Source organism: Aulostomus chinensis, chromosome 15, assembly GCF_037954235.1.
Source record: "Aulostomus chinensis isolate RoL2024-O1b breed Wild chromosome 15, RoL_Achi_v1.0, whole genome shotgun sequence".
Classification (NCBI taxonomy): domain Eukaryota; kingdom Metazoa; phylum Chordata; class Actinopteri; order Syngnathiformes; family Aulostomidae; genus Aulostomus; species Aulostomus chinensis.
The window spans coordinates 4,177,325-4,188,262 of record NC_141334.1 but is presented as its reverse complement, the minus strand read 5'-3'; the positions used below and the strand labels follow the sequence as shown (position 1 = coordinate 4,188,262).

At 45.4% G+C, this 10,938-nt stretch overlaps 1 protein-coding gene across 3 annotated transcripts; it reads left to right on the top strand.

Moving 5' to 3' along the window:
- The first annotated feature begins 1,021 nt into the window (after nucleotides 1-1,021).
- LOC147248368 (putative monooxygenase p33MONOX) lies at nucleotides 1,022-9,582 on the top strand. Of its 3 annotated transcripts, none has more exons than XM_086227268.1 (9): nucleotides 1,022-1,184; nucleotides 1,802-1,957; nucleotides 2,110-2,174; nucleotides 3,129-3,301; nucleotides 3,519-3,633; nucleotides 5,360-5,487; nucleotides 6,469-6,572; nucleotides 6,668-6,846; nucleotides 8,679-9,582. In XM_086227268.1, the coding sequence occupies exons 3-9, from the start codon at nucleotides 2,150-2,152 to the stop codon at nucleotides 8,888-8,890; spliced, it is 936 nt and encodes a 311-aa protein (XP_086083394.1). In that variant the 5' UTR covers nucleotides 1,022-1,184; nucleotides 1,802-1,957; nucleotides 2,110-2,149; the 3' UTR covers nucleotides 8,891-9,582. The 3 variants fall into 3 exon arrangements, with proteins under 3 accessions (XP_086083394.1, XP_086083393.1, XP_086083395.1); XM_086227267.1 differs by having other exon boundaries at nucleotides 1,023-1,184; nucleotides 8,676-9,582; XM_086227269.1 differs by lacking the exons at nucleotides 1,022-1,184; nucleotides 1,802-1,957; nucleotides 2,110-2,174; nucleotides 3,129-3,301; nucleotides 3,519-3,633 and adding an exon at nucleotides 3,764-4,571 and having other exon boundaries at nucleotides 8,676-9,582.
- Nucleotides 9,583-10,938: the final 1,356 nt, after the last annotated feature.

Below are 10,938 nucleotides of genomic sequence, written 5' to 3'. Positions count from 1 at the left end.
GTGGGAGGACCCGACCGGAAGATCAGGGCCAGGGAACACCTCTGACGCTGCCGCCGGAGTAAGAAGAGCAGGCGTGGCGTGTCAAGAAATATTCAGCGTGTTGTGACTTTAAAGCAGTCACATAGATGTTCGGAGCCTCCTCAGATGTTCTCCCCTCCTGCACTTCTTACTGTCCCAGTTAGCAGCCACTCTTGGGCCTGATCTGGGCCTCATTGGGGCCAAACATTCATTGCTTCCCAGGTTGTGACTCCAAACCACAGAAAGAGCCAGCTACGTTTATTTAACTGGGAGCTACTGGTGACTGACAGCAGTACACTGCTATAAAGAAAACATGGCTGCTTCTCTTTTATTTAGCTGTATGCTCAGTAATCCACCAACACTTTGATCAAACAAGCAAACTGCAGTTCTTTGATTCCATTTGTTCATCAAAGCGCACACATTTTGTTAGCTTGTTTTGTTTTGTTTTTTTTGTTCCTACCAATAATGCTGGATAAAGAAGATGTGGATTCGCTATGACAGGTGTAAATTCTGAATCAGCCACTAGGTGGCGACAAAAAAGTCATCAATGATTCAGACGCTACGTACACCTGTTGCTGAGGCTGAGCACAGGTTACGGTAACGTGTAGGCTTTCCCTTTGTTTTTAATAATAATTTATCTGTAAATTTCGTTGAACAAACACACATGTTAAAAGCAAATGGCAGGAAGATGACTAGCCTTTTACACAGAAAAGCGGTTATAAAACATGGATGTATTTATGTAGTATATGTATTTTTTGTGAACGTGATAATAAACTCGTTTTCATGTTACAGAAATACTATGAACGTCCGTCACTGTGTGATGTTAAGGTACATAAATGAATGGAACTCAGACTTTCAGGAGGACACAGCATTGGCGGTCCATAACACAACTGGTATCTCGTCAAAGTTGGTATTTGGTTGTGGTCAGAGTCACTACTCCTGACGGATAACATCCGCGGTCCTCACACGTACAGAAATCCAAACGTTGACACACGACTCTCGCGATGAGTTGCGAGATCAACGTATATTCCATCTCGGAAGTCTTTTCTTTTATCGGGGACAATAATGGCTGCCACCCAAGATCTATGTTGTTCTGGTAATTGTCCATTCGACATCGGAGGGCCACGGATGTCTCGGTCATCGGCTTGAAGCCGTCGAACCCCCCGGTAAGATAAATTACACGGAGAGTCCAGTGTTATCCGCCGCCATCCGCTAGCATCTTGTGTCCTTCAGCCTCTATTGGTTCCGCTATTTTGGGGCACACAACCGGAGGCCACCGAACTACACTGAACATTTCGATAATCGAAAAATTTGAAGAGCCTCCGTCAATTTCTGTGGTTTGTATACGCGACTTCCGCCTCTGGGTGAAAATACAGCCCCTATTTCTCAATTCGGGGTGAATTTTATGTACTCAACGTTCATAACGGGTTCGTCACCTCAACTAGACTCCGCGGATGTTTTGAGGAGAAAAGCCTGTGTTGTCGGTCGGTGATGCGCCGCTGCTACATCAGCAACAGGGATTACGTAATCCAGGCTGCCATCACTCCTCCGTGGAGTTTATCCTGCAGTCGTTTACTCTATTGTTCCCTGTAATTTCCTAAATGTATCCCTTTCTAACAAATGATCGCTCCCTTTAAATTGTAGAAATGACCAAACACTAACAGGATTTTGTTAATGTGTTTTAAGATTGTTTACAGATAAAATAAATGACAAATATGAATAAAAGGATTCATTTTGATGTTAAAGCCTCGTCATCCTACATCTACTCTCTAATCTGTAATAGGCCTTTCCAGTGTCTTCCGTTACATCCCTGGCCTGGCTGCTTACCCACAATGCACTGCCAGAGGGTTTCATGCACCTCAGACAGACCAACATAGCCGTCGCTGCTGCTGCCACCTTCATCAGCCACAGTCTTCACGTCAGCAGCAGAACAGGAAAGGTAAGAGCCTGATGATGATGCGGCTGTTTCTCTTCTCGCCATCATAATTTAAGGCATCACGTAGATACCAGTGGAAAAGCTGTCTGAGATCAGGAGGCTGCAGATTAGCTGTGTGGATGTGGTCAAGTAGACTCTTCTCTCTATTTCTGCAGGCCTGTTCTGGTTGATCTTGTCCATAATCTTACCGAAGTCATGTCTGGATCAGGTGACTTGCCAGGTGAGTGGCATCTGAGTTTCCATCCATGTTTAATGGCGAACGGCGACTATTCTAGGCTGATATTTGGTAGGTTTTTGTTCTGTGTCTTTTATGGGTTTTGGCTCTGCCTTTTAATTCCAGTGGAAATGCATTCTAGAGTTTCAACCAGGGCCTGAAATCAGTTTGGTAGCTCATCAGTCAAATGTCTGGTTGGAGATTTAAAAAAAACAAAAAACCTTCTTTGTGTTGGTAAGGCAGACAAACCAGTTTGGCAAGAATTAAATTGCGTCTTTTGTTTAGAACAATGCAACAAAGCCTCATAACTGCTAATAATTAGAATAATTATTCTGTTGAACTTCGAAGGTTGGAATCTTTGACCTTGCTTTTTTTCTTTTAAAAGAAAATATTTCAGCTCCGCTCCTTTAAACAACCTCTCTGGCCTTAAGAATAAATAAATGAGGTCACGAGGTGCAGCTGCTTGCATGGACGAGTTACTCCCTCCTTCGTACAAAGTTTAGATTTCAGAGAATACCTGATGCACACGGATGCACCATGAAGCAGCTTGTTGGCAGTCATGGCTGCCGCTTTACAAAGTGGCTTGTAAATTTCAGAGACCATCAATCAGCAGGATTCTTCTCCAACAGATGGAAAATCGACCCATGTTTGATTGAAGGCCACTTGCCCAGTCACTCACTGACTGGATGGTCAGTAAGCAACGTGTGGTCACAGGAAGCATCGTGATTGGTTGTCGGAAATGTTGCTAAGGCAAACCAGATGATGTCGCACAGCATCATCTCTCTGTTCTGGCAACGGCAAAGATATCAAAACCTGAGTGAATTAAATGAGCCGTCACAGCTTTCAGCGGGCAGGTGTTTCAGAGATAATTAGCAGGAAATATTTCTCCTTCATTGAAAATATCACAATCCATTAATACGAGGAGAGCTGCCATCAACTGAATGTTGTCTGTGTCTGCAGCCCTAGAAGGCGGGATGGGTGGGATGAAGCTTCCTATCGGGATGACCCGAAGAGCTCTCAGCTACGACGATAACCTGGAGGCTCCCATGTCCACGCCACCCCATGACATCAACATCAACAACCTGTGGAGACGACCAGTTGTACCTGACAGGAGGTTCACACACCTGGCTGAGGTGAGACAGCAGCCTCCTTACCATCAGCGAGCGCTTCAGACCCGAGATCACGGCTGGGAGGATTGCCAGTTAGAGGCAGTCGACTTGAGTTCCTGTTTTGTTGTGAACAAAAAGCGTTTATTCAACTGTGTAGATGAGGATGATGATGATGAGGATGATGCTGATGATGACGATGATGATGATGATGACGATGACGGCAGCATTTTTGTCCCACCAGGAGGATGAGAGTGGCACCGTGACTCAGCCTACAGTGCCAGGCAGCACCCCCACCAGGTCACCAGGAGTAGTGAAAACCAAGGCCTCCTCCATCATCCTAAATTCTCTCATCACCAGTAAGACGCATATGACAATGACCACAATATTTTGAAGTGGCGTTATTAAGCTCATTCACACACGCGGCCTGTCCCAGAATTGTTCCAGCATTTTCCTGGAAGGCTTCATGTGTGAATGAATGCCAGAATCAATATCATGGGAAATCCGCTGGTTTTGCTCCACCCTCTACTGCTGTTGGCATGTTAATGGGAACAATTGCAAGTCAAGAGTGAAAAGTGGTTATCACTGGTGGTGCCTGGAAGGCATTCCCAGTAATCTACTGGGAACTGAAGCCCCTTTCCCACTGGCCAAAAAACACCAACATCTGGCTTCTGTGTGCGGTGGGAACGGGTTTACTGTTGTTCTCTCCTGTGGCCTCCAGCACACACACGTGAATGGCTGGGGCCTCACTTTTAAGACTTAAGTCACCTCCGCTGGTAACTTCCTTTCTTTTTGTCATCTCGGTTGAAGCAGCTCTCTGACATCTCTCAGCTGGGCCTGCGATATTAAAATGAACTAAAGCAAAGAAAATAACAGCGTCACTGCTCTCCAAAGATTGTTTAGAACTGGACCCGCCAGCTCTTTCAAGCAGGTTCCCCTGGTTAAGAAAAAGCCAACCCCTTGTGTGGAGTAAAGAGGAATATATGTGAACGAAGCTCCCAGTTACGTTTCCATGGTGATAAAGCACGTTGTCTAGCTCATCTCAAGGATGTGTGCATGGCAGAATTCTCAGATGACAGTCAGAATCACTCAGGTGTCCTGGCGTTCTAGATAAAGACGTGACATCATAGAGCATTTCCACTGTGATATCACGGGAAAGAAATGACAGGGTTCATAAATGAGGACATGGAGTCGGCGCTGCAGCGAACTCAAGTGCTTGCTTACTCTGAAAATATGTCCAGTCGTCCGTCAGAGCACAGAAAAGCACCGGACACGGCTGACGTTTGTCTGACTGAAGGTTGTAGAGATCGTCAGAGACGTCTTGCTTTCATAAATTAATATGGAGATAAAAGCATTGTGTAGATTCATAACCATTCTGAGATGTATGACAGAGTTTCAGTTTATTTACCCGTTCATTGCTTTACTAAACATAAATGTTACACATGAATACATAAGATGGCTAAAAGGCCTCCTTTGATGAGCAAACGCTGCAACTGATGAGGATTAAAGTGCTGTGGACCGGCCCAGGAGTCAGCAGCAACCATTTCTGTGGCCGTACGAGACGTTCACCCGTGATGTCACAAGATAACGTGGACATTTTTAGAAGCATCAGTTCAGTGGTTAGAAGTAGGGAGCTAACATCAGGCTATGAACAAACTACACCATGGACCCGTGACATCAGCGTCGCCACAACCCGCTTCACGCGTCTGTTTTCAGTACATTGACTTTTTAATGTTCGCCACAACCCTCATTTTCACGACACATGAACACGTATGCAGTATTTACATCAGTAATGATGTTGTTCATGATGTAGGATAAAAGGTTAAAACACCAATGTTAACCACAGCTCTTACTTTAGACGTCTCACAGAAAACCATTCAGAAACTTATTTCTGGGTGTTGGGATTCATTCCTCCACCACTCCGGTGCTTTAGAAGTAATTTGACCAGATTCTCCTTTTTTTGAGTTTTTTTTTCTATTTTACCATTTAGATTTTAAGACTACAAAGGTTGAATGAGTAAAAAAAAATGAATTGCCATTTTACGCTTCAGCGTCTGCCTGTTTGTTTGTTTGTTTTTTCTTTCAGAGCAGACCCACGAAAGCATGCACAAGTTTGAGCAGAAGGTGGGGCTAACCGACGCCAGCTACACGCCCCACAAAGGCCTCACCGCTGAGGAGACGAGACACCTCCACCGCATGCCCGAATCCTTCCATGTAAGATCTGCAGCGCTCAGCTAACTATGGCTAAGAGGTCAATTTGTTAAAAGCCCGCCACACACCAAAATACCAGCCAGTGTGTCAAATCTGTTCGCGGCACCTTCATCTTCATTAATGTCCCCAAACTATCTTCATCTCTGGACAGCAGCAACAAGTCCAAAAACACCCAACGCTTAAGATTTACAGCTCATCAGTCTAAGAGGAATTCCTCAAGAGCTTCTCCATTTTTTTGGTGGTAGAAGGTGTTTCCAGTATTCTTTTTGTAGCCATGTGTAATGTCACCGGGCAGCACGGTGGTGCAGTGGTCGGCACTGTCGCCTCACAGCAAGAAGGTTCAGGGTTTGAGCCTGAGCTGGAGCACGGGGTCTTTCTGTGTGAGTCTCCATGTTCTCCCTGTTCCTGCTGGGTTCTCTCTGGTACTCCAGCTTCCTCCCACAGTCCAAAGACATCAAGAGGGGACGAGGCTGATTGATACTCTAAATTGACCGTAGGCGTGGCTGGGAGAGCCAATGGTTGTCTGTCTCTATGTGTTGGCCCTGCCATGGACTGGTGACCCGTCCAGGGTGAACCCTGCCACTCGCCCGAAGGCTGCTGGGATAGGCTCCACCCCACCACCACCCTTAACAGGATAAGTGGTAGAAAATGGATGGATAAATGGATGTAATGTCACCATCATCTGGCAGCATTATGACACTTATTTAAATCCTTCTAAACCTTTTGGTGGTGATGCTCATTTCCTTTTCTTTTTTTTTTGAGTCACGTCTAAAGTTTGCTTTAACCTGTGAAAGCATGTGTTGTTATATATCTTCGTATTTATGTGTTTTCACGTGGTAAATCGAAGAATTGGAGTTTGGGTGGAAGATATGGTGGAAGTTTTGGTTCACACAAGTAAAACCCCTCTTCCGTGTGTGTGCGCGTTTGATTAGATTGAAGAAACATGATCGACACTGAAAACTCCCTGTTGTCATTGCTGTTTAGAAAATGCAGATCCAGAGCATGGAGGCCCGAGAGGAGCGCCAGAACTCCTCCGCCCAGTCCACTCCATCCAACACACCACACAGCTCCCCAAAACAACAGCGCAGGTACAGAGTTTGTTTTAATGCACCACCTCATCGAGAAACTCGCATGAACAGTATGAGTAGGGTGAAGTTTACGCTCTGTTGTGGTGTTTGTGTAGGAGCTGGTTCAGCAGCACGAGTTCAGAGGTCAGCTTGAGCTCCTCCAGCAGCAGCGGGGAAGTGGGAGGGGCTGACATTGCAGGGGGAGGCGGTGCTGTTGAACGCTGGAGCGTGTTTGGGCCACGGCCACTCATCCATAAGTCGACCTCTGATCTGGGATCAGATCCTACAAATCCAGGTAAACAACAATGTATTATTGAGGTACTCAGTGCCTGGCAAAATTTGAAGATCTTGTTGTGGCAAAGAAAGACGCAGGAATGTTGCTGTGCGAGAGGCTGACATACTGCGGGTCCGTCTGCTATGCATGACATCAGTGGGACGCAGCAGGATGTACAAGCTCCATGTTTCAACATTTAAGATGTCTGAAGGACCAAATCATCCTGCAAAAGGACAGAAAAAGGGACAAGTTGTGGAAAAATAATAGCAATCCAAAAGTAGTCAATGTAGATTAGGTTGAAAATGAACTGCGGTGAGCGAAGATGCGCCGGTGCGATTCAGCCGTCATTCCTGAAGAGGGTGATCAGTTACAGAGTGACTTGATTGATAGGAGACTCCCAACTAAGGTGAATGGTTTTTGGCCAGGGCCCATGTCCATGATCTGCATATTGGCCAAACTCCAGTCTAATCCACGGAAAGAGGCGGGCCCGGGGACCCAAGCCTACAGCCTGGACCAACTGGTGGTGATGGGGCGGAGAATGAGGTGTCAGAGTTGGTGTAAACAGAAAGGTGATTTCAGGTTTTTTGGTCATGGAGGATTTGGGTTAATATTGTGTAACGGTGAAAGACCTTCAGACTGAAGGCAAACACTGACCTTCACCGCTGGCAGTTGTGTTTGATCGGGTTGTTTTTCTGCAGTGATGTAAAACTCTGATCAGACCAGTCTGACTTCAGATGACTGACTTCTGCTGAGGAACAGCTTCAGGTTTTCTCATGGGATGATTCGGTGTGTCTGGAACCCATTCACACATTACATTTTCCAGGATGACTTTAGGTAGGTGACTCAAGAACATGAATCAAAGATTTTCTACAAAATCTATCACAAAATGGTGAGAGTGTTGCGTTGTGTTTTCACACCAAGGGTTTGCATTGCATTGTCATTTCTGAAAAGGTAAAGCACGCGTCGTCACTGGAGGTGTTGGGCTCGAACACACAGAGTTCACGTGGCAGTTGGGTTGGATTGGGTCACGTTCGAAGAACCACCAGCTCAGCTGTCGTAACCGGAGGGGGTGCACCGCCCTAATTTCATGGCAATACCAGCAGAATTGTGTTAAGCTGGATCTACATTTGGATCAAAATTCATTTGATCCTTTTTGGTCGATGAATTAAAGATTTTTTTTGAGATTATTCAAACAGAAATATAGAAGTAGATTTTACAGTGTAGTAATGTTAGCAAGAGGATTATGACATTTTTGGTTTGTAGGCTTGTGAGTTGGTACCAACAGTTAATGTTCAACACAGCACCCTGGATGGTCCTTTGCTCTCGCGAGATCTCTGCTCAGCCAGGTTATGTAAAGGAGGCGGGAAAAACACAAACTGAAGACAAATAGAAACTAGAAAGCACTCCAAGTTACATGGATACAGAATATGAGCATAGTATCATCAAAATCTGGTCATATATGCTCTTCCCCATCACCAGAAGTAGGTGGGATCCCCACCACCATCATCGCAGAAGCCAGCAACATTCTGTTTACTATTTGGCTTCCACTGACAGCGGCAGTTTTGAGGAGCGTGGCTCTACAGTTTGATGAGATTTCTTCAAATGTCAATCACGTGTTCTTTGTGATATCACCCATCTTTCCTCCAAATTTCATCAAAAGTAATCTTTTATTTTTGGAGATGTCCTGCTGACAGACATGAGGTGATCACACTACTACCTTGGTGGAGGTTATTAAGATCAAATTATTGGAGGGGACAGTTTTAGCTAACCGGAACCATCCCACCATATATGACCTCCACGAGCGTATGTAACCAGTTAATGAGAAATTTGTTCTGTACCTTTTTCCCCAGCAGGCTTTGCTCTGCAGGCGTACCGCGGTGCCCAGAAGCCAAGTCCCATGGAGGTGATGAAGTCACAGGCTACACGGCTTGCTGACAATACCACTGCTCAGGCAGTGGCTCCACCCAAGATGGAGATTCCCACAGTGGAGGGTCGGAGGCAGGGCTCGCGGCCACACAAGCTCAAGCACCGGGACATGAACATCCTGACGCCCTCCGGCTTCTAAGAGGACATCCGTCAAAGCCGCTTAGCACCCGGCTGTCCAAGGTTCCATGAAAGCAAACAGTCATCAGCGTATTCCACTTTTCTTTCTTTTTTTTTTAAGTCAATTACTTGTTCCATCTTAAACTGAAGTTAAATATCCTTTACTTTGCAGTTCCACTGCCCCTGCAAATTTTAATCCTGCAAGTCTACATTTGCACATGAAGAATTATTACCTGTAGGTGACATTTTTGTAGTTTTGCCCATCGTTTTTGTCAGCAATCACAGAGGTTTACCCACCAAGCTTTTTGATTGACATGCAGGACTACAGAATTTTGCCCCACTATAATAATTTTAGTAGTGTGCATGTGGTTCTCCGGTGTACTGAGAGGTAGTTAGCAAAGTTTTTTATGAGAGGAACCAATTCCTTAGTTGGATTCTCTTGTCCTGTCACACCTCGCTGTATTTAAGGAACGTGCCACTTTTGGTTCTCCCTAGATGCCCTTTTCTCTTCTCTGTGCTGCATTAGAGAGCCACAGAGTGGCAGAGATCTAGTGAGCTTAGCACAATGAATGGTTGTGGATGGGAAGGGTTAGCATTCCCTCAATGAGTAGTGGATGAGAGGGGTAGTATACTCAGTGACGAGTGGATGGGAGGGGTAGTATACTCAGTGACGAGAGGATGGGAGGGGTAGTATACTCAGTGACTAGTGGATGGGAGGGGTAGTATACTCAGTGACTAGTGGATGGGAGGGGTAGTATACTCAGTGACGAGTGGATGGGAGGGGTAGTATACTCAGTGACGAGTGGATGGGAGGGGTAGTATACTCAGTGACTAGTGGATGGGAGGGGTAGTATACTCTGTGACTAGTGGATGGGAGGGGTAGTATACTCAGTGACGAGTGGATGGGAGGGGTAGTATACTCAGTGACTAGTGGATGGGAGGGGTAGTATACTCAGTGACGAGTGGATGGGAGGGGTAGTATACTCAGTGACTAGTGGATGGGAGGGGTAGTATACTCTGTGACTAGTGGATGGGAGGGGTAGTATACTCAGTGACTAGTGGATGGGAGGGGTAGTATACTCAGTGACTAGTGGATGGGAGGGGTAGTATACTCAGAGACTAGTGGATGGGAGGGGTAGTATACTCAGTGACGAGTGGATGGGAGGGGTAGTATACTCATCAGATACAGCTGTCCACTACTTAAAACTATGACACAGTCTGAACTACTTCCTTGCCTGGGTGCAGTCATTATATGTAGCAGCTAAAACAAACTTAGCCAACAAAACAAACGACTTTTTGCCAGCTGCAAGAGCTGCTACTGCTACTAAACTTTCCTGGCTTTCGAAGAGAGGATCAGGGTTACTTCTGGACAGACTGATGTCCGGATTCATTCAACGACTTGTGACGAATCTAACGCATCACACAGGACAGAAGGGTATCGTCTGTCTCCTTGTCCGGCTCTGGGGTGGACGGACAAGACGCATATTTCCCAAAGAGGTTAGAGAGTTCCTCGAATGTCATAGAAGTTACCAAATTAAGTTTGTGGTCAGTCCCGCAAAACAAAGAGCCAGGTTGCATTTTCTGCATTTCTTGGTTGTCAAATGTCACATTATTTGCCCTTTAAATTGTTACGGCCGTGTTAAAGCACACGCACAGAGCATCAGACTGGAGAGGTCCATGTGATGGTGAACATGGTTGAATAATAAATCCATGTAATTGCACTTTATCCCACTTATCACCACAGATACTACAGCTCCTCCCAGACCTCCCCTGAAGCTTTAACATCACATCCGGTCTGCTTCTAAGAACATTTTATTGGTCTCCTTTGAAGGGACATTTCACTATGCAGGCTTAGAGGAATACGTCTTAACGAATGAATCAACAAGTAATATGGAATACCAACCAAAAGAACAAAGCAGTCAAAATTTTAATTCAAAAAAGTCTCAGGAAATTTTGAAACTCCTGCACACTGAAATATTCCACTTGTCTAATGCAAGTCTTTATTTAGATGTTTTATTGTGTAGACCTTTACTTCATCTGCTACTGTAGCAACAGATTTAGTTCCTGACG